The sequence below is a fragment of the Ambystoma mexicanum genome, chromosome 2p, assembly GCF_040938575.1.
Source record: "Ambystoma mexicanum isolate Mex_15411 chromosome 2p, UKY_AmexF1_1, whole genome shotgun sequence".
Classification (NCBI taxonomy): Eukaryota; Metazoa; Chordata; class Amphibia; order Caudata; family Ambystomatidae; genus Ambystoma; species Ambystoma mexicanum.
This window is the reverse complement of record NC_090923.1, coordinates 1,205,389,174-1,205,417,173: the sequence shown is the minus strand read 5'-3', so window position 1 is coordinate 1,205,417,173 and position 28,000 is coordinate 1,205,389,174. Positions and strand designations below refer to the sequence as shown.

General features: G+C 47.6%; 1 protein-coding gene across 2 annotated transcripts in view; it reads right to left on the bottom strand.

Annotated features, from left to right (window-relative positions):
• Nucleotides 1-3,700: 3,700 nt before the first annotated feature.
• The window catches only part of HCFC1 (host cell factor C1), a 771,113-nt gene continuing 746,813 nt past the window's right edge, over nucleotides 3,701-28,000 (bottom strand). For both annotated transcript variants that reach the window (XM_069645438.1, XM_069645439.1), the window contains exon 26: nucleotides 3,701-6,620. In XM_069645438.1, the coding sequence (XP_069501539.1) occupies nucleotides 6,581-6,620 (40 nt within the window). In that variant the 3' untranslated portion in view covers nucleotides 3,701-6,580. The remainder of the gene's footprint in view (nucleotides 6,621-28,000) is intronic.

Genomic DNA, 28,000 nt, shown 5'->3' with positions numbered 1-28,000 from the left:
AAGGGTAGCACTCTGAACTGGTAGTGTTTGCCCTCTATCATGAACCCGAGGTATCTTCTGTGCGCTGGCAACATTAACATATGAAAGTATGCATCTTTCATGTCCAATGTTGTCATGTAATCTCCCTGATATAGCAGTGGGATCACTTCCTGTAAGGTCACCATACGAAACTTCTGGGGTTTGATAAACTTGTTCGCTGGGCGCAGATCTAATACAGGGCGCATGGTTAGATCCTTTTTGGGTACAAGGAAGTACACTGAATAAATACCTTCCGTTACCTGAGATAGAGGCACGACCTCTATGGCTCCTTTTTCCAGCAGTAGTTGTACTTCTTGGAGAAGGATAGCAAGGTGTTCCGGTGTCATGCGTCGTCCCCTCGGGGGTCTGTATGTTGGGGAACTGTTGAGTTCGATGCAGTATCCGTGGGCTACGGTGGAAAGTACCCAACGGTCTGACGTTATTCCCTCCCATGCTGGAAGAAAGGATGTTATCCGGCCCCCGACCGGTGTTGCATGGGAGGGGACGCGAATCTTCGCGTCACTTGGTGTTGTTGGGGGCTTGGGAGCCTCTGGGGGTGGACCCCCGACCTCTCCCTCTGCCCCTGCGCTGGCCTCTTTGGCTGTACTGCCCACTATTGGTCTGGTAACTGGTGGCAGGGTACTGTTGCTGCTGATTCTGCTGTTGGCGTTGGCCACGAAAAAAGCGTTTGTTGCCATAGCCGCGTCTGGTAGTGGGCTTAGAGATCTGGTCAAGAGTTTTGATAGTATCGAACTCTTTTTTAGCCATTTCCAGAGCCTCATCCACCGCTTTCCTGAAGAGGTTTGAGTCTTCAACAGGTTATTTATTAAAGACGCCTGTGTCTCCGGTTTGAACCCTGAGTTGCGCAGCCATACATGGCGTTTTAGGAGTATTCCCTGAACCAGGGAACGTCCCGCTGTCTCAGCAGCATCCAGAGAGTTCCTTACAATACTCTGGTTGACCTGGGTTCCTTCGCCAATAGTTGATAGCAGGCGTGTACGTAGTGGTTCCGGCGCTTCTTCGGCGTCCTTGCGCAGTTTGGCCCACTGCGCGTCCGCGTAGGTAGCTAGCAAAGAATTGTTGTTCGCAATTCTTGCCGAAAAGGCAGCCGAGGATGTGACTTTTTTTAGCAAGGGCATATAACCTCTTGCCCTCCTTGTCAGGTGGTGCCTCACTGGTGGACAGCGGCACCCCTGCCCTCTTCCTTGTATTAGTTACTACAAGGGAATCCGGAATGGAATGTCCCCTGATGTACAGCGGGTCTGAGGGTGAAGGAGTGAAAAGTTTTTCAATCCTTGGATTAACTCCTCTGATTAGTGCGGGTGTGGATAGCGAAGGGATGATTCTTCTCTTCACTGAAGCGAGGAGGGGAATGGTCTGGCTGACTGGGGGTTTCTCCTTGATTACTCTTTCCACAAAGTCTATTTCCGGAGAGATCTCCCCAGTGTCCAGTTCGAAATGTGCTGCTGCTCTGCGCAACAGGGCATTGAATGTGGGCTGATCGTCAATGGGAGAGGTGAATTGTCAGGAGGATTTAGGTTCAGGACATCAGTGTCCGAATATACTGATGGGGATTGCCAGGGATGAGAAGGTCCTTCTGGATTTTCTCCGAAGCCTTCTCCTACCATGTCTGGGCTGTCTTCCAGACCTTCCTCTTGGTTCTGTCCCTCTTCATTGTCCACAAAATCATCCTCCTCTTCTAAGTATTGTTCCTCACCAGTGAGGTCATACACATTATGGAAGTCTAAGGCTGTGTCCTGCCTCGGGTATTTGGCTCTGGGATCATCCTGAGGCCCTTCTCTTGTTCTCTTGGGAGTGGGAGGGTTCTGGGTGTTCATAAACCTCTCCATTCTCTCCATGTAGATATGGAGCCTTTCCATGGTTTCATGGGGTACCCCTGAGCGGTCTAGCGGGGGAAAATTAGTGTCATCTAGCTGAAAATGGCTCGACCTCTCCCATAACGTCGAGGAAAGTGTCCCGTCGCCTTCCGAAAAGCCTTCCGGAGTGCTGGGGGTCCCCCCGACTGAAGGGGGTAGTCCCTGTCTGTCTTCGGGCTTTTTCGTCGTGTCTTTCGACCACTGCGTACCGCTCGACGTGTCCTTCGGCGTACGCTTCTGGGCGTCGGCTGCCACGATCCTCAACAAGCTCTCTGCGACTCGTTTGTCAGCGGAGGGCTGTGGTTTCGACGTTATGGGTGTCGATCGTTCTACGGCGGCGTGCGCTCTCTGCTGGTGCGCGCCGGCCGATGGTTTGGGGGCGGCGCCCTTATTTGCCAAAATCCCAGTCCCTGGTCGCGGCTGGGGTTGCGAGAGGGGCTTCGAACCTGAACGGTCCGAGGAGGCCGCCGGTGTAACCTGCGTCTCCTTGGGCGCTGATGCTTTCTTCGTCTTCGACAAAGAAGAGCTATGGGTTGTGTGTTTATGTGTTGTATCGTGTGCGTCAGTGTCGCCGGGGTTTTCATCCCCATAAGCAGGGCGTGAGCCGAGCCCGTCGGGGCCGGGGACAGACGACGAAGAGCGCGAGCGCTCTTTAGAGGGGTGTACGACTTCCGTAGCGGAGGTCGTGTTATCACGTTCCTCGTCACTGTCGGTGGTAGCAGCGGCGGGTGAAGACCCGGCTTTCGACATAGCATAGGCCGCCCACCTCTTGACCCTACGGTCTTTTAGAGTCTTTGGCTTTAGAAGCCGACAAGCCGAGCAACCCTCCTCTTTGTGATCGAGGGGCAAGCAGCGGTTACACCGTGAATGCTTGTCCTTCCAAGTAAACTTGCCCTTACAAAGTGGGCAAAACCTAAAGGGTGTCCTCTCCATAGCCGAGGCAATAAACCGTGATAACTACCCCAAGGGAAAGGAAGGGGAAAAGGAAAGGCATTCTCAGAAAAAGAATCAGATGTCCGACGACCCCACTCTCCCTACTGTATTTGGCCTGCGAGGCCAGGCCACGTGTTCGGCAACGCCGAAGGATCTCCTCCGCTCGTCCCCTCCGTCGAAGATCTTGCTCGGCGGAGACAGCTTCACAACTGCGTCGAGGGAGGGATCGATATATTAAATCTTTAAACAGGAAAAAACGACCAAAGGTCGAGGAGATGGAATCTGCAATGTCTCTCGAGGAGCTCCGCGTAAAGGCGACCAGTAGCTGGGCGGAAAAAAACAACACGTCACTATAGGGATAGTATTTCAGACACGCCTTGTCGACGTCCCTTCGACTACGAAAAACAAAATGCAATACTCCGCAGTGACCACTGGATGTCGGACCTATGCACAGCATGTGAATCTAAGCAGATTAACAAGCATCAGAAATAAATTATATATATATATATATATATACACACACACACATTTTAAAAAAGGCATTCAACCTTTTTTCTGACCTTTTGACTCGAACCTTTTGTCATTCAATCCTTTTCTTTCGATCCTTTGACTGGACACGAAGAAAAACATCCCATGTTCTACTAACAGGGAAATAAAAACAGGAACTGAACTGTTGATGCAGAGCTTCCGCATTCAGCAGGTCACATGCCAAGATTGAATTGAATAGCTAAATCGATGCAGGGATTCCCCACCAGAGACTTGAAAGTATGAGAAGGATCATTTTTACATACAGCCATCTTTAGAACCCACACCTTAATGCAACAAGAATTTGAGGAATTAAAAGTGAAACAATAACTGACCAAGGAAAAGTATTTTACTTCAAAAAATGTATTTAATTGTTCAAAATAGCACAAAACGACAGATAGCACTAAAGTAATATAGAATCTCTCAGAATACTCCTCTACAATAGAAGTAATAGCTTTTCTTCTCAAAAGGAAAAAATGGCAGGTGAAGAGGGAATTACTAATAACACAGGGTAATACACTATATTACAATGAACAGAGGAGGCCTTTGAGTCTTAAGCCCGCCACCTGCCTTCCGTCTCCACTTTGAACACTGCCAGCGGCTGGTTTGGAGATGCTCATGCAAGTCGCTGCATTTCCAGTCTTGCAGAAAGGGGTTCCATCAGCCAATTTCACAAGTCTCCTTCCAGGGTCTTTGATACACAGGGTTAAAAAGTGTTCACTCTGGTTTCAAGACAAAAAGTCCTCTTCAGTGTCTTACTCCAAAGAGGCCTGGACTACTCCAGACTTACCAATTATGTGCTGCACACAATTCGTTTCTCTCTATCCTCCCCACAGTCTCCTCCCTCAGCAAGTATCATGAAAAATGCACCCAGTTCAGGTTTTGCTTGGTATTTAAACTCCAATTCACAGAATCAGTAGTTTAAAAAGTATCACGGCGGGCAGAAGTTGCTATGGGACCAAGTAGTCAAATAGCAGTACAGGATTAGCATACTGCCTTTGCTTCTCCTACCAATTATGAAAGAAATTCCAACTATCGCTTAAGGTCATGCCAAATCTGCACAGTTACATTGGTCTGCATGTCAAACTATGGAACAGAGATGCAACACGTCTCCCACTTTATCCAGCAGCAGGTGACTACAAAGTGGGTCTGATGCATACGGCTTAACCAATCAGCTACCAAATATCTACACTGAGTAGTCATGAAAGACTAGCAACACTGGCCACAGTAATTAACTCTGCAGGGTGTGGTGGGATAAATAATATAAAATGTTAACAGATCAGGAAACCGATTGGAAGAAAGCTATCAAACCACAATGGATTTAATTTCCACAAAGTTCACCATCATGTGGTTTAGTTATGCCCAGTTCAGTTTCGCTACTACCCTTTTATATAAAAAAAAGTATATAAATAAAAAAAAAAGAGAATGTTAGCCAAATCAAATGGGCGTCCCCAACTTATTTATATACTTGCATCTGTGTTTATATATTTTTTTATATATTTATAGACAGGGGTACTAACCAGAATATCATCCATGACAGATGGGCATTTTAAATGTAGGACTGTTTTGGCCCTAGCAGCCAAGTCTAATAGAATGGAAATCCTCGATAAGATGTTTGTACAAAAGCAAAGACAATATAAGACCTTCCCTTGGATCTTTCCTTTTATTCAGGGAATAATGTGGATAAACCCATAGACTAGCTGGCAAGAGACAACAGACCTATTTGCATCCCATCTTTACAAGAAGGAAACTCGAGTTGTAAGGAAATGGTGCCAACCAGAATCCTGTTAATTAGGTAACGCAGAGAACAGAATATGGCAAAGGGGACAAGCTAGAGATCAAATTGAAGATAACTGGCACAAAATTCCTCAACAAAATGACCAACATTTAAAAATTCATCAACTCGTCATGTACACAAGTTAAAACAATGTCAACTGTGGATGCTAAAACCCAGTAACATTTCCTGGCAATGGTAATTCCTTCACAGCTTTTACAATGTAGGTCAGACTCCTTTTCCCCCCACAAAGAGTAGACCTTCCAATTGCCCACTTGACAAAACTCCCAGAGAAAACCATGCAGCCTCCTAAAGATGAACAAGTTAACAAGTAGCACTTCTGAGCAGATCTTGAAGGAAGAATATACCAGAAAAGAAAAAAATAAAATTAAAGCTGCACACTGGGTCCTTGCAATACAAAGTGAATGTTTCATTCGATGTATTAAAAAAAAAAAAAAAAAAAAAATCAATCCATCCAAACTTGTCCTCGTCATAGGTAATCTCTTTTGGAAGATTTCCCAAAAAAGCACAGTTCGAGCATATCTTCCACTCCTAGGCACATTGAGGCGGTGTAAGCAGTCTCCAGTTTGTAGCCTCGAAGTACTTAGCCCATTTAGTCCAAAGAGCCGTTTCCTGTGTGCAATTTGACTCTACCTCATCCAGGAACCATCAATGTCTTTAAGCTTCTGCTCAATTGATCAGGAAAGGTAGGTACAAGTTTAAAAAAGGGGGAAGGAAAAATCCTCCAAAAAAAATTAACATTACATTGAAGGTTTAGGGAAAACCAATCCTGACCAGCCCTCCCAAAAAAAGAAATGAATACATATATATATGTGCATATCAGGCAGTGGACACCTGATCACTTCTTAAAAGCCGATGTTACAGAACAGAAAGAGGAAGTGTTGGAGGGGAGAAGATTGGCATCTTTCAAGTGCTCATGTTTTCCAAACCACAAGTTGTTTTTGTAAAGGTTTTTGTGTAGCTTTTATAAGAAACTGCAAAATGGATAGACTGCCAGGCATGCCAACAAATAGTCCAGTTTTTATTTTTGACAGCCTCTCATCTTCTGATCCAAATTTCATTTTTGCCAGTATGGTACTCGTTCCAGCTCACCCCTTCCATTTCAGGAGCATGCTGCTTTTGGGGTGTGCTTGCTTCTTTTCATTATTTCCAAAGCTGCGTTCTCCTAGGTTGGTCTCCAACGGCAAAATGTGCTTACTCCGTGGTTTGCAAAATAAAAAAAAAAGGCAAGAGCCCTTCAGATTAAGTCTGACCTCTTCATTCCCCCATAGAGCCAACGCCCCCCAACAGTCATCAGGGTGCATACGGAGTAGGAAATTGTTCACCAGTATTGTGGAGAAGTGCGCAGGCAGGAAATACATGAATATGACTGTTCATGGGGGTAGACCAGCGGTAAGAGCAATAAAAAAAGTAGCTGACCCATCAAGGTTTATCATTGGCCATCAGTCTTCGACTTCTTTGGAGCAGATTTCCTGAGGAACAAAAACAAAATTAGTGTTGAAAGATTTTTTTAAAGTAATTTCAAACGCTTCCAAATATTTCATCTTTTCATCAAAACCTTTAATTATAAAGCAAAGGGGCAGTATCAGATCCCAACTTAACCTATTGTGGGGAGAGGAGGAAAGGACCACTCGGCACAAAGAACTTTTAAAGCTTACCCATCATCCTAAGGACTATTATATTCGTAGTATAAAGTCCCCATTACTCTATATATATATACACACACACACGTGTCATCCCTGGGAATGGGTGGTGACCACTGGGAAGGGGAAGTGATAAGAGCCTGCGTTAGGAGGGTTTTGCAAATTTACTACCTGAGGCAGCACTTGGAAAACCAACCTAGGGTTATAGCAAGGTTATTCAAAACCCAATTTGAGCAGAGCCACTTAATTATCACTGACCAAGTAGCAAGGCTGATCTAAGGGGGTAGGGGCATTGTTAACACTTCGCAGAAATATCAAGCAAAATGAACCACAGGTATGTTCTAAAAATAATAATACTTTAGTAAGGCACACAAGTATTTTCACTTACCTTGAAATATTTTAAGAACCTGTATACAACTCAGTTAGGTAACCAATACTCTAAAACATCAGAGGTCCAGCCCTAGCCTGTACCAAGTTTCTAGTAGTTTTCTAGGTGCCCGAAAGGTTGTTGGAGAAAGAGCAGAGTAATCCAAGAGGGCCCAACTCAGCTAGTGCAGTTAAGATATTGAAGTTGGTACAGACGTGATGTAACAAGCGAAATAGGGAGTTTAGCCAGTTTGTAGTAGTGAAGGCAGTTTTTGTACAAAGCTCGAGGATGCGACAACCACTAACCCCAGGGGAAGGCTTACACAATGATAGAACAATGAGGACTAGCTTCTTTAAGTGTATATGGTCAGAGTGACAATGCTCAACTCCCAGGTAGTGGTAGTAGGTTGCCACAGAGATGCAATAAGTCCTCACACAAATCCAGAAAATACACAATGATGATATACTGAAAAATATACATGCTTTAACACAGTACTATTGAGTGAAATAAGAAATTTGGAAATCAATACACAGTATTAAAAAAACATACCAGCATATTATAACACATTAAAGTCTACACAAGGACTCTTCCAACCCCAGTTTGTGTCCTTGTTAGGGAGAGTTCTCAGAAATGTGCTAATTCCCTTCTACCTTGGAGATCCCCAGCTCTTTTTGCTGGACTTTAGGACTTATCATTTTCATCCTGGAGAGAGCGAGACCCTTTTCCCGCTCTCTCATGTATTTTTCTGCTATTTGAACTCTGTTTCTCTTTTTGACTTTGGCGTCAGAAACTCCACAGGCATCTTTTCATTGTGACACACAGCACCTTCAGTGCAGTGGCACAGGAAAGTCTTAGATTTCCCAAAGGTTTAAATACCTTCTCTTGGTAAAACTACTGCTTCCAAGAGAAGTGAAGTGAAATTGACTTTAGTTCCATGTAGTAACTTTCTAGACCCAGCACACACAATCTTACAATAGGGTGCTGGAGGGACTAGTTACTCATGTAGCATTTTTATGTTACCCTTTCTAAAACTAATGGCTAGTGGCAGTGGTTTACTTTTTCCTACCATTGTGTGTTTCAACCACGGGCTGCAATTGCAGCTGCACTAAAGCAACCATGGGTTCCCATTTTGTCAAATTGACCCCTGTCTTGTTTCACCATTTCTTGTTGGAAAGATCCTTCTTGTGATGTACTCTGCGTGCCAAACCAGGTTTGGTCCCTTTGTTCGTTTTGTCTTTGGCAGGATTCAATGGTGAAGCCTGCCTCTGGCTCCAGTGTGTCTGGCAGGGCAGGAAGTGAGGGAGTTGCCCGAAACTCCCTGTGCTTAGTCTCCTTGATTACAGGAATGCACCCAAGGGTGATCGGCTGGAGGGCTGTCCTCAGTACAGCCACCCTGCTGTGTGATTGACAGCTAGGCTGTGAATGAATGGGAGAAACCTGCATAAAAGGCAAGGCTTTTTGCTTGGAAGGCAGAGTCGACCACTGGACGAAGGAATCCGAAGAAGAACTTGGAAGAGACACCTGCTGCAACTCCTGGACCGTTGGTTTTCCCGGTGAAGCCCTGCTGCAGTGCTGAAGCTCCAAAGTTGCCTTAACTAAAGAAGACATGCAAAGGACGACTTCTCCCCTTGAGTTGGTGGGACCAATCAACTCTAAAGTAAGCCACCTGGACAGCCTTTCGAAGCTGGTTGTATTTCCATTGAAGTTGCTGTTGGAACCAAAGAGCCAGGGAGTGGAACACCAGTTCGTGTGCGTTGCTTTTAAGTTAGCCAAGAGCTCTAGGCAGATCCTAAGGACTCACATGAAGCAAGACTGACCAAGCCTTAGCCACCTCAATAGAGTGCTGGATCCCAGATGTGAGGAAAGTCCATTAAGGTATCAGAGAAGCGCAGAGGTGCTATTTGTGAGGGTCGCGAGAAGCTGAAACCCGCGAAGTGCAGCTGATCTGAAGTTTGCCCATTGCTGCCGTCGACTTTCAATTTGTAGTGCAGGAGTCCCCAGACGTCCTCTCCTCTTGTGCCCACGACTGAGGCCCAGGAAAAACTGGATCTGCAGACCTACACAGGAACAGCAGCCAACAGGAACCAATTTCCTCTAATCAAAGGTACTGTAAAACTAAGGGGATTTACCTCTTGTCGTGCAGCCTTCCTAGTTCTCAGTTGAGATTTGTCTTAGTTGCTTTTGCAGAGTTGCATGCAGCTTTGCCCCTTACAAGCCTCCCAGCTTGTGGCCCAACAGTGATTTAATTTTATACAAAATTTTATACAAAAACTCCATTGTGCAAGACTATTTACCTACCTGCAAGAAGACTTTGTGCTTTGCCTTTACCCCCAGGAGAGGGTTCATTTACTTTGCATTGGAGGGTTCATAAAGTACTTACCTGCTTAAGAATATTTGTTAATCATTGTTTTATTCCCTCATCTTCTACTTTGACCCTAACCTCAGTATTGCTCTAAATGTACCAGTGATATATTAATGTCCACAGTGTCCTAGTTATTTAAGTCACCTCAGGGTGGAGGAAGTATCTGTGTGCCATCCCAAATGGGTATTTACTGATTTAAAGAAACAGTGTGTATTTTGAAGTATATTTTTGTATTACATATGACATGCATTACTTACCATAACCATTTCTGATGGTTGGATCTGCTTAGATTCAATGCTGTGCATATAGTCTGACATCTAGTGGTAGCTGCAGAGCATTGCATCTTGGCTTTTGGGGATCGAAAGGGGACGTCGACATGGGCTTGCCTGTAACACTATCCCTACCGTGACGTGTGGTGTACCCAAAATTCCTCACGCGTCGAGGTCCCTCCGATTGTATTTTTCTGCTATGAGGGAACCTTAGGACTATCACGAGTACAAAAAAAAGAGGGAGAAGTAGTAAGATGTCTATGTTCCTTCCATCCGAGCGGGGAGGAAGGGTGGGAGCAGATACAACCACCAGAAATGCTATTACGGTAAGTAATTCAGGTCTTCTGATGCTTGTTAATCTGCATAGAATCACATGCTGTGCAGACTAGCGAGCAGTACCCGGAGCTGGAGGTGGGATGTGCCCTTTGCTGCAGTCGACCTTTGAATCGTAGTGCAGGAGTCCCCAGATGTCCCCACCACTGAGGCCCAGGAACAACAGGATCTGCATGACTACAACAGGAGCAGAAGCCAGCTGGAACCATTTCAGACAAGGTACTGTGAACTAAAGGGTACTTGCCTCTTGCTGTGCATAGCTTGCTTGCTCTCAGTAGAGACTTACATGGGCTGCCCTTTGCAGAATCGAGTTCAGCTTTGCCCTTCACAAGCCTCCCAGCTTATGGCCCAACAGTGATTTATTTTTTTAGAATAAAACTCTAACATTGTTAAAGACTTTTTACTCATCTTCAAGAAGTGCCTCAGCTCCCCTAGACATTGCTCAATTGGCATTGGCTGTCCTGGTTCCCTGAAAGACTCTTCTTACCCTCTGACTTTGTGTTTAACTGTCCCTCCAAAAAGTCATACACATCTTACTTCTATAGCTGGGAAAGGGTTAATCTACATTGCATTGGGGGATTTAAAAGTGTTTACCTGTTTGAGAAACATGTTAACCATTGTTTTCTTCCCTAACCGTTTCCTTTTTGCCACAACTTCAGTTTTACCATTCAAGTGTGAAAAGTGATATATTAATGTACACAGTGTCCCAACTATTGAAGTCACCTCAGGGTGTAGAAAGTATGTGTGCCATCCCAAAAGGATATCTACTTTACTTGAATGAACTGAAGGAGTGTATTGTTGAAGAACATTTTAAGTGTTGCATATTGCTCCCTTAAAAAGGCTCATTTTAAAACAGACTTAAATTAGTAATTATTTAATCAAGAAACCTTGAGAATAAGTGTTTTGAATACATGTCACTGTGCATCTCTATATTATAACCCTACAGCTCACATTGACCCCTTTTGAGATAAGCCTGGCTGCTCAGCCACTTTAGCAACTTATGTAGTACAGACTTGTACCAAAGGTTGGGTTACCCATTGCCAAGAGGACAAGACTGGTGTAGTCTCCCACAGGGTTACTACATACAGTCTTGCTTAACAGTATGTTACCAAGCACCCAACATAAAATAATGGAGTTGGGGAGAACCAGAGAGATATCAAACCAATCAATCAGTTAAGTGGTTCTGCGCATATAAAGTACAGTGGCCTATTTATACACATCCCTGCCCTGGTACGTGTGAAAGGCCCTAGGATATAGTGGACAGCACTGAACATGTAGATAGGGTATGATTAAAATAAAAACCATGTGAGCACCAGGAAAAACCATGTAATAAATAACCAAGGCATAAATAAAGTACTCAATATTCATTTACACTCCCTTCCTAGGGCATTACACAAGCATTAATGCACAGTTGATGATGCTGCTGTTGACATTGTACTTGCTGGTCGAGTTGTCTGGATGAGGACAACCTTGCCCCTGAGAAGTGGTAGGAATGCTCCGAGCGCTAGCCAGCTCTTCATTCCATGATGCCGCAAAGTGCAGCTGAATCCTCCTCATCCTCAATCTCGTATGCGGGACGGCTAATAGGACTTACGCCCATAGACCCAGGAGATGTTACCACCATGCTGAGGTCACCTTTCTGCTGAGGAAGTGGGTGGTGGCCCTCTTGAAGGCCGAGATCTTGTCCTCCGACGGAAATACCTTCTCGGAGCACGTGTCCCAGATGAGGCCCAAGAATGTCAGTCTGCGTGGGCTGCAGCTGTGACTTGTTGAGATTGAGCGAGAAGCTCAGATCATGCAGAGTGTTCATTAGGGCATGGGAAGAGTGGTGAACCGCTTCTGGAGATGTAGTCCTGACGAGCCAGTCGAGGTATGGGTATATGCGACGGCCATGCGGTCTGAGGGGAGCCGCCACAGCATTCATGAGCCTATTTAAGACCCTGTGGGCGAGTTGAGGCCAAAAGGAAGGACCCTGTGTTGAAACCGGTAGCCCATGATCCTGAATCGTAGGAAATAACGGGGGGGCTGCCAAATCGGGACGTGTAGGTACGCGTCCTTCGGATCCAGGGAGCACATCCAGTCTCCCTTGCACAATGTCTCTGCTATCAAAGCTGGCGTAACCATCTTGAATTTTTGCAGGGGTAAGGAGATGTTGAGGGTGGAAAGGTCCAGCACAACTCTCAGGCATGCCTGGCGGTTCTTCTGAATAGCGAAAATCCTGGAGTAAAAGCCCAAGCGTCGCTGGGAGGCTTGGGACTTCCTCCACTGCCTGACTCGCTACGAGCGACCGGATCGCCGCCAAAAGAGTTGCTGTCCCAACCTGTGAGAGGGGAGGAGGGAGGAGAGGCTTGGATAGGTAGGTGGTACTCTGGATACTACGGAGAGGATCCAGGGGTCTGCAAAATTCTGGTGCCAGAAATGTGCATGGAGAGCAAGTCTGCCCCCCACTGGAGACACGTGGACACGAAGGGGCGTGTCATGCCTTCTTTCCCTCTGAGGCTGTCACGGAGGAGGGGGACTGGAAAAAGCCCTTACTATCCCCGGCGCATGTGGTCCGGCTGCCTAGATCTGTTCCTGGAAGTCACGGAACCCTCCGTACGTGCACCCCCTGTCGGAGTGCTGCTGAGACTGGGTGTACGACTTGGACGTGTTGTCAGGATGGATAAAGACTTGCCGTTTGTGAGCTGTTTTTCTATTTGTCCAGCTCTGCATCCGTGGAGGAGTGGAAGAGGTCCTCCCTACGAATGGTAGATCTAATATGTGTTACTGAAAGTCTGGGTTGAATTTTGTTGCCTAGAGCCAAGCTGTCCTCATGTTCGTGGCGATACAGATTTGCACGGCCAGAGGTGCTAATATGGGCTACGGTGGATTCCACAAGATCATGTGCCACCAGGTTGGCCTCAGCCAGCCCCCGCCTTACAGCAGGATTGGCTCTGAGAAGGGAGTTCTGGGAGGAAGTCTGCAATTTCCCATCATAACCTTTGGTTGGCGGCAGCCAGCATGGCATCAGCGTTGGCCCGACGAAGATGCAAGGACGCGTTGGTGTTATGCAAAGTTTGTATGCAGTACCCCTTGGGACCACTACATACAACAAGGACTACAGGTGTAAGCAAAACCAACCTTTGGTATAAGTCTGTACTACAGTTTTGTGGTAGTATTGCTGAGCAGCCAGGCTCATCTCAAGAGGAGAATGTGAGCTGTAAGGATGTTAAACAGAGGTCTAGAATTACAAGTATTCAAACAAACTTTTACACTCAAGGTTTCTTGGTAAAACAATTACACAGTCAGTTATAAAACATTCACCAAAAGCAGGCAATCTATATCACACAAAAATATACTTCAGTACTTCACACTGTCAGATTCCGAGGCATTTAAACTACTTTGAAGGAGCAAAATGGCAGAGCGTTCAGAGTATGAGCAAAAAGGCATAGGTTAATAAACAGAATATTACAGTTATTCTTAAACAGTGCAAATAGTTTGAGTTCACGTGGGGGAGTCAATTCAATGCGAAAGGTTAGGCCAAAGTCAATGGGCTAAATTCTTGTATAGGATAGGTAGTTCTAGTAGTTTAACGGAAAGGTCTTTGCCAAAGTTTTCAGAAGTAGTTTGTAAAAGAAAGATTCATATGTTGGGTCACAAGCCGACTAGGCCCGCAAGTTGCCAAAGATTCAAGCACTTTCGCAGTGAGGCAAGTTCAGTCAGGTTTTCACAGTACTCTACAATGAAGAAAAAGATGCAGCTGAAGACTTCTGTCCCAGGCAGTTCCTGCAGATCTCGCTGTTCCTGAGCCTCAGTCATGGAGACAAGAGGGAGGACGTCGGGAGACTCCTGCATTGGGACTGGTCAAAAAGCTGGCAGGCAAATCTTCAATTCCGGTAGTTGTAGGCCAGCACACAAACTGGTGTCCCACTCCCTGGCTATTCGGTTTCCTGCAGCACTGAGGAAAATACAACCAGCTCTGAGAAAGGTATTCAGGTAGCTTAAGAGCTGATTGGTCCCACCAACTCAAAAGGGAGAAGTTGTCCTTGAAGGGCTTCTCTGTTGAGATGAACTGGGCGATTTGGACATGCAGCAGGGCTTCACCGGGCAAAGCAACGCCCCAGCAGTTGCAGCAGCCTCTGCCTTCGGTTCTTTCGTTCCAGTGGTCGACACTGCCTTCCAAGCCAAGAGACTCCTTTTATCCAGTTTCCTCCCATTCATTCCAGCCTAGCTACCACTGACCCAGCAGGGTGGCTGTCCTTGCCGGACAGCCAGCCAGCCAATCATGCAAGAGTGCATTTTGGTCTTCTAGGTGACTAAGCACAGGGAGTTTCGGGCACCTCCCTCACTTCCTGCCCACCCCAGACACTCGGGCGCGAGAGGCGGTCTTCAGTCCCAAAGCCTGCCAAAGGCATAGGAACAAAGGGACCAAACCTGGTTTGGCGGGCAGAGAAACTCTAGAAAGACCTTTCCAAAAAGAAATGGCGAAAAAAAGACGAACAGGACCTGTTTAAACAAAGGAGGTTCGGACGCCATCTTGAAAAACATGGCTCCCGTGATTTAACGCTACTGGTGTTCGCGGTTGGGAAAAATCATGGTAGTTTGGTGTAAAACCACTGCCACCAGGCATTTCGAGAGGAAAGGGTAGCATCCGACTGCTACATGAGTTTCTAGACATAGGGAATACCAAGTAACCCCTCCAGCAATCTATGATAAGATAGGGTGCGCTGGGTCTAGGAATTTGGAACGACTAGTAAAGTCAATTTCACTTTCTCTGGGAAACAGTAGTTTATCCCAAAGAAGGTATTTAAACCTAGGGACAGCCTAAAAGGCTTCCCTGTGTCACTGCACTGAGGGTGCAGTGTGACACAAATGAAAAGATGATGCATATGGAGTTGTCTAAAACTCCACAATCCAAGAACACAAGAGTAAAACGCATTCAAAATACACGAGAGAGTGGGGGAAAAAAAGGCTCACACTCCAGGTAAAAAAATCAAGTCCTCAAAATCCAGCAAAGTTGCTGGGGGTCTCTAAGGTGAAGGGAATTTGCACATTTATGAGAATGGTCCCCAACAGTTGGAATAGAGCTTCTTCCTGTACACCTCCACGATCTTCTCCTCCTTGCCTAGCAGCGCCGCAGAGGAAGTTGATTGAGGCTTGGAGTATAGTGATGCAGCAGCGATCACAGAGGAGTGTGGCCGAGGATGGGCTGAGAGCAAGCGTGTATCCCCCTCCATCTGCCTGTACTTGGCGTCCAGGTGTCAATTGACCGGCTGGGCCGAGTGGGGCTTGAGCCAAAGACCAGGGAGACCTACATCGGTCTGCAGAGGAATCCCTGTTTTGGCAGAGGGGTGACAAGTGAGGACTTCTGCCAGCACCCCCTCTGCCGGCTGCTCGACCTCGGGCTGGGGTAGGCCCAGATACTCCGCCAGCCCTGCAAGACGTTCGTGGAAGGCCCTGGCTGAGGATGGCATATCAGGATCCTCCTCCTCATCCGTATCCTGTAGATCAGGAGGATCCTGCGGAGGTGCAGGAGTAGTTGGCGCTGGAGGCTGGGGTACAGGGACCAAGGCTGGTATGTTTAGTTTATTATTTGTATAGCGCCCCCTGGCCCTGGGGCATCCAGGCGCTTGAGATGAATACAGCAAAATGAATACCAAAAAACAGTATGATACAGTATGGTCTTGGGAAGACAGTACCAGAGGTTTAGGGTATTATCAAGCAGTTACAGGTATACAGATATCACATAGCATGGTCCATAGGTGGATAAGAACATTGCGTTTAGAGCATTATCAAACAGTTACAGGCAATGTACAGGCCGATTAACAAATTTACAGGCTGAGTGCATACTAATAAGGTAGAGCTATGCAATTTACGTTTATTTGGACAGTAACCATGTTTTGGCGCTGTGTCTAAATCTGTGAAAGGACGGTTCTCATCTAAGCTCGAGTGGAAGTGAGTTCCAGAGTTTGGAGGCAAGCACGGGGAAAGCTAGAGCCACCTGCTTTTTGGAGTTTGTATCTTGGGATATTTAAGCAGTGTTTGAGCTGATCTGGTAGGACGAGCTGGGGTGTGGTGAGTGAGGTTGTCTGATAGGTATCTAGGTGCTTGGTTAGCTGGGCAATTGTGCATGAGTGAGAGGGTTTTATATTCTATTCTTTGTGGTATAGATAGCCATTGGCAGGAGCATCTGACATCAGATATGTGTTCATGTTTGGGTATGTTCAGGGCTGCTCGCAGGGCGTTATTTTGGATAACTTGTAGTTTAATGTTTTTCTGGCTGGTGCCCATGTATGGGATACATTACTCACCGTAATCGTATTTCTGATGCTTGTATCTGCTTAGATTCACATGCTGTGCATAGGCCGACATCTAGTGGAAGCTGCGGAGTATTACAGTTTGTTTTTCGAAAGTCGAAAATGGGCGTCAACACAGGGCGTGCCAGTAATACTATCCCTAGTGTGACGTCCACTGTACCCATGATCCCTCACGCGTCTAGGATCCCCAGATTGTGTTTTTCCTGACATGAGGTAGCATGAGGAGTAGCGTGAGTACAGATAGTCCAAGCAGATAGACAGAAAGGTAGGACTACAAGCAACCATGCGCCTTCTCTCGGAGGGGAGGAAGGGTGGGTCGCATGTGAATCTAAGCAGATACAAGCATCAGAAATACGATTACGGTGAGTAATGTATCCCTTCTGAGGCTTGTGGAATCTGCTTAGATCACATGCTGTGCATAGATTAGCGAGCAGTACCAGAAGAAGGAGGTGGGATGTGAGAAGGGTCATGAGCAAACAGGTGTCTTAGAACCGCTTGTCCCACTTGTGTATCTGTCTTGGAATGAGTGTCAATGCAGTAATGCTGAGTAAAAGTGTGAATAGAGCTCCAGTTAGCTGCTTTGCAAATGGTGTCGAGGGGAACATTTGCAATGAAAGCCAGAGTGGCCCCAATGCCTCTAGTAGAGTGGGCCCTTGGCGTAAAAGGCAGAGTCTTTCCAGAAAGAGTAACACAGCTGTATACAGTTGATAATCCACTTAGAGATAGCGCCCTTAGAGACGCGATCCCCCTCTTTGCCTGTAGCTACGGAGACAAACAGTTGATCTGTTTTCCTTAGCGGTCTGGTTTTATTTATATAGTATAAGACCGCCCTACGCACATCTAGGGTGTGTAGTTTCACCTCAGCCGAGCTTTGTGGGTTTTGGAAGAAAGCCGGAAGCTCGATGGACTGGTTTACATGGAACTTGGATATGAATTTTGGTGAGAACCTAGGGTGTGTGCGTAAAACCAGTTTGTCCTTGTGGATAGTAAAGAAAGGATCTTGCACTGACAGAGCCTGAATTTCACTGACCCTTCTTATGGAGGTAATGGCTACTAAGAAGGCCGTCTTATAAGTCAGGTGTTTGAGACTACTTTTATGCATGGGTTCGAAGGGGGGGCCCATGAGCTTAGCTAGCACCACGTTGAGGTCCCATCCTGGCGGTGGGTTCGAAATAGGAGGGTGAAGTCTCTTTACTCCTTCCATGAAGGCTTTAACCACTGGTACTTTCCACCACGAGACCCTGTTATGGGATGTGGTGTAAGCCGAGAGGGCTGCCAGGTGTACTTTCAGAGAGTTAAAAACCAACCCTGCATCCAGCAGGTGGAGCATGTATGTTACAACGTTGGAAGGAGTGCAATCAACTGGGTTGATTTGTTTATTCTGGCACCAGATAACGAATCTTTTCCACTTGTCAAAGTAACAGTGCCTTGTATTTGGTTTCCTGGACTCTTTTAGAATGTCCATACACCTCTGTGGTAATTTGAGATGTCCAAACTCTATGACTTCAGGAGCCATGCTGCTAGGTTCATAGAGTTGGGTTCCTGATGCACTGTTTGACCTTGTTGCTGGGACAGAAGGTTGTACCAGGCTGGGAGTCTGATGGGCTCGCACACCGCCATCCTGCGTAGGTGTGGAAACCATGGTTGTCTCGCCCACATGGGAGCAACTAGGATGAGCGTCATTGATTCCTTGTTCATCTTGTACACCACCTTCCTGATGAGAGGAGTTGGTGGAAAAGCGTACGCAAACATCCCTGACCAGTTCATCCACAGGGCATTCCCCTGGGAGTCCGTTTGGGGGAACCTGGATGCAAATCCTGGGCATTGTTTGTTTTCGCTTGTGGCGAATAGGTCTATAGTGGGGAAACCCCACTGAGAGAAGAGATCTTCTACTACGTCTCTGTGAAGGACCCATTCGTGTTCTTTTGGGAGGGAGTCTCTGCTTAGAGCATCCGCTAGGGAATTGAGCTCCCCTGGAACATGTTGCGATGACAGGAAGATGTTCCGTCTGAGTGCCCATATCCATATTTTCTGGGCAAGCTTGGACAGATTTGGCGAACGAGTCCCTCCTTGCTTGTTCAGATAGAACATGGCTGTCGTGCTGTCCGTCCTGATCTGCACCGACAAGTTCAGTAGATGGGGCTCGAACGCCTGCAGCGCTCGGAATACTGCCAGAAGCTCTAGCAGATTGATGTGGTTCTTGGCTACTGAGTGAGACCAGAGACCCTGAGCTGTGTGGTGGAGATGGTGAGCTCCCCACCCAGTTAGGCATGCATCTGTAGTCACCACTGCCTGTACTTCGGGATCGTAAAAGGGTTTCCCCTTTGCGAGATTCTCTCTTGTCCACCAGTGTAGGCTCTGTACGAGTGTTGGCGAAACGACCACTAGATCGTCCCACTGACCACTTGCCTGAGACCACTGTTTCGCCAACCATTCCTGCATGGGACGCATGCGCAGACGCGCGTGGGGGACCAGGTAAATGCATGACGCCATCATGCCCAGTAACCGCATAGCTTTGCGTACTGTTATCTGTTGACCTGACTGATAATGCGGAATTTGCAGAAGTATATTCCGAATTCTTTCTTCCGAAGGGAAGGTCAATTCTTTCTGAGTATCTAGGATAGCTCCTAGAAACTGTTTTGAGGTGCTTGGCACCAGACTTGACTTTTTCTCGTTGATAGAGAAGCCTAATTCGTGGAGGAGGTCGATAGTCCTCTGAATGTTTGACCTGCAGATTCCTGGGGTTTCCCCCGTTATGAGACAGTCGTCCAGATAAGGGTACACTGGAATTGCCTCCCTGCGTAGGTGTGCAGCTGCCACCGCCAGTACCTTGGTGAATACCCTTGGTGCTAAAGCTATCCCGAAGGGCAGTACCTTGAATTGGTAGTGGCGACTGTCCACCTTGAAGCGCAAGTATTTTCTGTGCGCCGGGAGCATGGAAATATGAAAATAGGCATCTTTCATATCCAAGGTTGCCATGTAATCCCCTTTTTTAGGAGTGGGATTACCTCTTGTAGCGTGGTCATACGGAATCTTTGGGGCTTGACATACTTGTTGGCAGGCCGTAAATCCAATACTGGGCGCATTGTTAAATCTTTCTTTGGCACAAGGAAGTAAGTTGAATAGATACCCTTGTTTACCTGGTGTCCTGGGACGAGTTCTATCGCGTCCTTTAGGAGCAGATTGTAGATCTCCTCGAGTAGGATCTTTTGATGTTCTAAAGAGTGGACTTTTTGTCTTGGAGGATGGTTTTGGGGACGTTGCAGTAGTTCTATGCAGTACCCCTTGGATACCGTTGACAGCACCCATCTGTCGGATGTTATCCCTTCCCATGCCTGGGTGAAGCTGGATATTCGTCCCCCTACTGGGGTTGCATGGGAAGGGACCCTGAAATGAGCGTCACTGCTTTGGTGGAGGCGTGCCGCCTCCTTTACTGGGGCTGCCTCTGCCTCTACCACGTCCTCTTCTACTAGCCCTACCATACCCCTGGGTAGACTGTTGTGAGTTGGTGTTCCACTGTGTACCCTGGGTGTGGGAATAGCTATTTCCTCTATTGGAATTTTGGCCGCGGGGGCGACGAAAATTGCCGTTCCCTCTTTGGTTAGGTGGTTTTGTAGTTAACTGGCCAAGGGATTTGAGGGTGTCGAATTCCTCCTTAGCGTTTTTTAGAGCGTCCTCGACTGCCTTTCCAAACAGGAGATCACTTTCCACTGGTTTGTCTAAGAGTGCAGCTTGTGTTTCTGCTCTGAATCCCGACTGCCTCAACCAAGCATGTCTTTTGATGACAGTACCCTCTGCTATAATCCTACCCGCATTGTCTGCGGCGTCCAAAGTTGCTTTTAAAATGCAGCCTGAGACGTTCCTTCCCTCTGCACAAATGCAAGATAGCTGGCTCTTAAGGGGTTCGGGAGCGGAATCTATTAGTGCTGCCACTTCTTCCCACTGATGGCAGTTGTAGCTGGCCAACAGTGTGGTGGAATTCGCGATTCTGGTTTGGTAGGCTGCCGTGGAAGCTACTTTTCTACCGAAACCATAGAGTTTCTTACTTTCCTTGTCGGGGGGAGCCTCCGAGGAAGATAATGGGGTTCCAGCTCTCTTGCGGGTGTTAGTTACGACTAGAGAGTCTGGCTTAAGTTGGCCTCTAATATATAGAGGGTCCGACTGGGCTGCTTTAAACAGCTTCTCTACTCTCGGGTTTACAGGTCCTTTCCCCTATTAGTTCCTCCGCGAAGTCCCTCTCTTCTTGGACACCTTGTGTGTCTATGTGGAAGTGGTTAGCTGCCCGAGAGAGCAGTTCATTCAGGAGGGGCTGATTATCTATTGGGGAATCAGACACTGGGACTTCCCTTTCGACTGGTGAGTCCATTCTGAAAATATCTGGGCTATTTTCTGGCTCATCCTCGTCTTCGTCCTCCCCGTAATAATCTGACACTGCGAGATCTTCTGGTGTCTCAAAATCCTGACCCTCTATAAGGGAAGAGTCTCCTTGGCCTGTAGGGAAAAGGCAAGAATAGGGTTGGACCTCGAAGGGGTCTGAAGCCTTTAATGGTGTCTCGACCCGGGGCCTTTTATTTGAAGGGATAGGGTCCCTTGAACCTGAGGGAGAAGATTCCTGAGGGTTTAAAGCTAGGAGTTGGTCAGGGTGTCTTTCGAAGAAATTTGCTAAGGAAGACATTCTTGACATTACTCTGTCAATGTCCTCGCATGACCAGAGTTTGGAGCTTGGGGTGACCTTGCTGGAACTTTCTATGGACTGTCCCTGAGAAGACTTGGACTGGGAAGTCAGTTCTCTTGTTGTGGGGGATTGCAAGGGTTGTTTCCTTTGCTGCTTACTCCGCAGCTTCCACTAGATGTCGGCCTATGCACAGCATGTGATCTAAGCAGATTCCACAAGCCTCAGAAAGAGCATTACAATAGTCGACTTTGGAGAGGACTAGCGCTCTAGCAAGGTGGTGCAGTTGGATGGTGAGAGGTAGGGTCTGCTGGCATTGATGAGCTTACAGGTGTAAGCAGTGGCGGATGAGATGGAATTGATCCGTCTTGTCAGTGTGAGGGAGGAATCGAGGTAGATTCCTAAGGTTTTGACGCTGTTGGAGATGGTGATATTATTGCCGTCGATAGTGAATGCTTGATAGAGTTTGTCGAGTTTATTAAGTCTGGGTTGGAATCCTAGGAGGAGAAGTTCATCTTGACGTCGTTGAGGCATAGGCCATGCTTGGCCATCCATTCTTAGATAATGGAGTAGATGTTGTTAAGAGCAGTGAGGTCAGTGGAGTAGTCGCCCGTTAAAGGGATCAGTATTTGGGTATCATCTGCGTAGTTGGTGTAGATGACACCCAAACGGTCCAGTATGTCAAAAAGGGGTTTCGTAAACACATTGTATAGAGTGGGGGAGATGCAGGAGCCCTGTGGGACGCTGCGTGTGACTGGGGCTGGATTGGCAGAGGCTGTGGGTGCGAAGACTCATGGATCGGTTGTTCAGGAAGGACTGGATGCATGAGTTAGCACTGTGCGAATTTGGCTGCAGAGGATAGACGTTTGCAGAGGATGTCGTGATTGACCAGGTCGAAGGCTGCCGATAAGTCAAGGAGGAGAAGGAGGGCCAGTTTGCCATTGTCTTTAATGTTATCCATCTGTGGCTTACGGTCAATCAGGGCGGTCTCAGTGCCGTGTTTGGGGCGGAAGCCTGATTGTCCAAGTCCTAGTAAGTTGTTTTCTCAAGGTGGTTCTATATCTGGAGGTAGACCGCTCTGTCAAGGATTTTTAGGAGGAAGGGTACCGTCGTAATGGGTCTATAGCTGGTGGGGACACTTGGCTCTAGGGTGGGCTTCTTAAGTAGGGGAAGGACCCAAGAGTCCTTGAGGTTGTTGGGCACTATGTTGGATGTGAAAGATGAGTTAATGAGGGATGTGATAAAGGGAGCAAGTTTGGCTGCATCTTTAATGACCGGGGACGCGCAAATGTCGCCTTGGCATTTGGACGGTTTCAGTGAGTTGATTATTACTTCAACCTCTTTGATGGTTATGGTGGAAAACTCGAAAAGGTTGTCATCATTTTGTGGGGTGGTGTGGGTATGGGTGGAGGGGGTGGTGTTATCAGTGAGGGTGAGACTTTCTTTCTTAGTCGCGATTTTGGCTAGTAACATAGCAATTTTGCCTAAGAGGGCTTCCTGTATGTTCGTGCACCAGTGGATGTCTTTGTTGCATGTGTCTGGAATGGGTGAGAGTGATTCGAGATCTCTCAGGATGTTGATGAGCTCTTTGGTATTGGATTTGGCGTTGCAGATTCTTTCATTGTACATATTTTTTTTGACAATGATTGCTGTCTTATAGATGTTGGAGGCCAGTGCGTAAGATGTCTTGTTATTGGTAGAGGGTGACTGTTTCCATGCTAATTCTGCTTGTCATTTGGTTTTGCGGAGCATTTTTAGTTGAGGGGTGAACCAAAAATTGAGGTGTGCGCGTGGTTTGGCTTTCCGTAGCTTGAGTGGTGCTATGGTTTTTATAGCCTTAAGGATGGTTGTGTTGTATAACTCTACTAGTTCAGTAGGGTTAGTCATGGTAGGTGGAAAGTCGATGATGGGTTGGAGTAAAGGGAGGAGTTTCTCTACTGTGATGTTTGTTGTTTCTTGTGAGTGTGGGTGGAGCATTAGGAGGAGGCCCAAGTGTTTGAGTGTCTTTGTTGATGGTGAAAGTGATGAGGTGGTGATCAGTCCAAGCGCATGGTGTGTTGGATAGTATGGTGGTATTGCAATAAAGAACAGCTATACAGTCAAGGATGTGACCTTTGTTGTGTGTGGGTTGTGAGATATGGTGGGTGAGTCCGAATTCTGAGTTTGTGTTGGCGATAGTGTTAGCTTTGTCATCTTTCTCATCGTTGTAACCTAGATTAAAGTCGCCTAGGATAAGTAGTCGTGAGTTGGGTTTGGTATTGTTGGAGAGTAAAAGGGCTATGTCGTCATTAAAGGATAGTATAGGGCCTGGCGGTCTGTAAATGAGGTGGATGGTGATTGGGCTTGTGTGGTTTATGGATAGTTTGATGGTGAGTAGTTCCGCTGAAGGGAGGAATTGGTTTTGTATGTGCTGATGGAACTCTTTGCAATAATAGCTACTCCACCACCTTTGGCTGTTTGTCTGCACGGTAGATGGTATAGTCATTGGGTATAGCCAACGATAGAGAAGGGCCAGAAGCTGGGTGGAGCCAGGTCTCGATAATAGCTATGAAATCGAGTTCATTGAGGGAGATAGTGTCAGCTATGTCTAGGGCATGGGCGACTACGGATCTCGCGTTAATGAGTGCACCTTTCATAGTTTTGGTGGTATGGCATGGTTTTTTGATGGAGGTGCGAAGGGAAGGTACGTTCAGGCAGGGTGTGATAAGAGGTATAATGTGTGCGCGATAAGAGGCAGATTCGGGTGAGGTTCTGTTTTGTTTGCTGCCTAGGTTAGGGAGGATGGCAGTTCTAAATCTGAGTCGGGCGAGTCTCGATGAGCCTGTGCAGGGGTAGGAGCTGCCTGAGGCATCGACTGGGGTGCCGCCATCATCACGCAGAGATTTTCCCTAATGGGGTCCTTGAGGAAAACCCCCATCCGTGGCGACCTCATGAAGCCGAGGAACCTCTCAAAGAACCCCTCTTCACAGGCCGAAGAGGTGGCAGGGGGTGCCGACGGGGTAGGAGGAAGCTGCTGCATACCCTGCCCATATAGACGCAGTGGGAAGCTGCCCTGTGCAAAAGAGGGATAGGCTGTAGGCCAGGTACCTGGTTGAGGCCAGTCCCACCTTGACACTCGTTCTTCGCCAAATTCCTGGACAGGCGTTGGACGGGTAGCTCTGTCTGGCGTGGCGGCCATCTCGCCTAGCTGCCTGCCACGTGCCTGCGATGTGTTGCTTGGCTCGCTGGGCCTAGCCTCCTCCAGAACACAAGGCCTACCCTACTCCTCGGGCCTAGGCCCGGTAGGTGCGACACCCTCAATCTGGGGGTCGGTAGAGCTGCATTTAGGCGCCCCCGCTGACGTATTGCCGGTACTAGGGCGCAGCCCCTCGGCCATATTGCTGGTACAAGGGCGGAGCCCCCAGATGACAATCCAGTACAAGAACCTTCAGGTCCCTCATCACTGTCACCGGGAGGATCCAAGGATCCCTCGGCCTAAAGGCCGGTAGATGCAGAAGCCTCGGTGCACCTGCTAGCAGAAGGACGAGAGACAGAGCGCGAGAGACCCTGGGAAGGAGTCTTTGTGGGGTGTGATGGAGACTATCGGCCCTACCTTGGGCTTGGCTCGATGTTTCACAAAGTGCTTGAGGTCCTCTGAAGGCAACTTCTGGAAGAGCTCCCTCCACCTGGCTAGTCTATTCTTCAGCGATTAAGAGAACAGCGAGCCACACGCTGTACAAGCTTGCCAACCGTGGTCTGGGCCAAGGCAACGTAGAGAGAGCGCATGGGGGTCTGAAGTTGGGAAGAGCCTACTGCGGGATGGACACCTGCTGAACCCTGTGGAATTCGACATCCCACAGGGAGGAGCATGACGCCTGAGGACAGAGTACCTGAATGATAAAAACACAAAAAAGACAAAAGACGAAGAAGAAGTATCTGCGCATGGAATTACATGGTGGAAGCCAAACACAGGAGTGCTAGTGAATTCAGCCCATTCCCGTCGCCTCGGAAAAGGGGACTGGGTGTGGCGCCGGAGGGTGGAGTCAGGGCAGCACATGCTCCCTGGGCCGCACCGCAGCACGCCTCTAAATTTAAAGGGGAAGAAGGTTTTTCTGGTGGAAAAAGGTTCCGTCTCCTGTCCCTTGGAAGGGACTCCCTGTGCAGTATGGAGGATAGGGGGCAGGATGTAAGAGTAGAGCAAAGCAAAAGACATTAAGTACCCCACGTCTGAACAGTAGCTCTGGTTAGAAGAGTGGTCCAGCTGGCTTCCGTTTGGTTGCAACGATGCAGATCCTGGGTTCCTGAGCCTCAGTCGTGGATACAAGAGGGAGGATGTCTGGAGGACTCCTGTGGCAGCGCAATTTGGCGGTCGGCGGTAGCTACAGGCTCTTTTCGGATCAGGCATTGTCAGCACGCGGTAAACAGCACCTCCGCGAATCTTCTATACTGGTTGGGCTTCCATCACACCCCCCACCCCCTCTGGTCATCCTGCTTCTGGAGGGTCCTTGGGAGACTCCTGGAGCTTCTGGCCAGATTGCAGATGTTGCACTAGACTACGGATTTCTCGACCCCTGGCACTCTGTTCCTGCAGCAGCAAAGAAGTACAGCCAGTCAGGGAAGGTCGTCCAGTAGAGTTCATTTCAGGGTTAGTTGGACCCACTAACCCAAGGGAAGAAGTCGTCCCTTCCCGGAGCTTCGCTTGTCGATCAGAAAAAGGAGTTTCAGCATAGCAGCAGGGCTTCAACGGGCCATTCAAAGGTCCAGGAAGATGCAGCAAGCTTAATTCCCAGTTTCTTTGTCGGGTGTTCTTCCCAGTGGTCGACGCTGCCTATAGTTCCAAAACCCTCGCCTTTTAAGCAGGTTTCTCCCATTCATGCACAGCCTAGGCGGTCACTCAAAAAGCAGGGTGGCTGTCCTAGAAAAACAGCCAGCCAATCAGGACTAGGTGCGATCAGGCATTCCTAGATACAAAGGAAAGGGGAGTTTTGGGAACCTCCCTCACTTCCTGCCCTTCCAGACACACTGGAGCCAGAGGCAGGTTTCAGTACTGAAGCACGCCAAAGGCGAAACGATCAAAGGGCTCAAACCTGGCTTGGCACGCAGAGCTTTGCTTTGCTCCGACATTACTGTCCCGCTCATTGCTTTGCTTTGTAAACGTCAATTGTATATTCTGTATATTCTGATCGCAATCTGTTGGTACCAGTGCGATGATTTGTCATACCTGTAACTTTCTGTCAAGATATGCGCCCGGTTGCCTTTGGGCCTGGTCTGCGCTATATAAATAAATAAATAAATAAATAAATAAAACCCAAGAAAGACCTCACAAACAAAATGGCAACAAAAAAAAAGAAGACAGGGCCATTTTAACAAAATGGTCACCCATGGGTGCTATACTGCAGTTGAGGATTCAGCCTGCAGTAGAAAAGTACAATGGTAGGAAAATTAAACCGCTGCCACCACCCATTTAACGTAGTGAGGGCAACATCAAAAAAATGTTACATGAGTAGGTAGGGTAAGGGGCTACTGGGTAACTCCTCCCCCCCCCCAGTACTCCACATAAGATGGCGTGTGCTAGACCTACAAAGAGAAAAGTTAAGTAAAGTCATTTTCACTTTACTATTCTTGAAAACAGTAGTTCTCACACGAAAAGGTATTTAAACCCTATGAGAAATCTTAAAGGATTTCTTTGACACTGCACTGAAAGTGCTGTGTGTCACCATACACAAAGTAGATGCCTATGGAGTTTGTCAGCCTCCAAAAACTGTGGAAACACCTAATCCAAAGCAGGTCAAAACACATGAGAATGAGAAAAAGTCCAGCAAAAGAGCTGGGGGTCTCTAAGGTGGGAGGAATTTATCACTGAAATGAAAATTCTCCATAAGAGAGTTCCAAGGGCAACCGAGCAACAATAGGCAGTATGTGCCAAAAGTTGCACCTCGAAACCCTCCTAGGCCTAGAACAGTGCTGAGCCTCCATTTTAAATATTTTGTTAGAGCCCCCAGCCTGTGGTTTCCCCTGCAAGCCCTCCCTGCACCAACTTCCTTGTTCGCCTCCCTCCCGCCTCCAGACCCAACTGGTCCTTTTGAGGTCTTAACTAACTCTACCAGGGCAGCCATCTGCCCGTGTAGCCCCCTGTGGGTAAGGGCACCGAGGCAAAGGGCGGCATTGGAGGTGGCTCAAGAAAGTGTCTGCAGGTGTCAGCAGGGGAAGCCAGTGGCCAATCAGCAACAACTAGAACAGCAGGAGTGGCCTGGGTGGGGAGTAGAGCAATTACTCTACCCTGGAAGCCCAGCCACTTGGCAAACCTATCAACACCTGTACAATACTGTGATTAGTTTCCTCTGCCTCCCTCTCTCCCACTGTACAGGACTCTCAAATCTAGCTTTGCTTAGTCTTGTACCCAAATCCAGCTGTGCTTAGACTTGTACTCAAACTGCATTGTTAGGTGTAGACTTCTCTCCCACTATACAGGACTCTCCAATCTAGCTGTGTTCACCTTAGACCCAAAGGTAGTTCTGTTCGACCTTGTACTCAAACTGCATTGTGAAATCTGCGCAGCAAGGTCAACTAGGCGTCATGTCACAACAATCCAGAACAGGACTGCGAGACTTGTCCTTGGCCTCAAGCCCTGGGATCATCTCTCCAGCTCTGAATTCTCTCCATTGGCTCCCACTGGATGCAGGGATTGAATTCAAAACCCTCTGCATTATCCAGAAGGCTTTCTGGGGCCTGGGTCCAAAATACCTTCAGCTATCCCTCCGCAAATACCTCCCGTCTCGAGCTCTTTGCTCCTCTACCTCCAATTCCCTTAGGGTCAGTAGTTTTTCAAAGAAACAAGCTGGGGGTAGATCCCGGTCTTTGGCTGGGGCCTCGCTCTTTAACAGCCTCCCTGCCACTGTTTGAGTAGAACCGTTTCTGGTTCCAGTAGCAC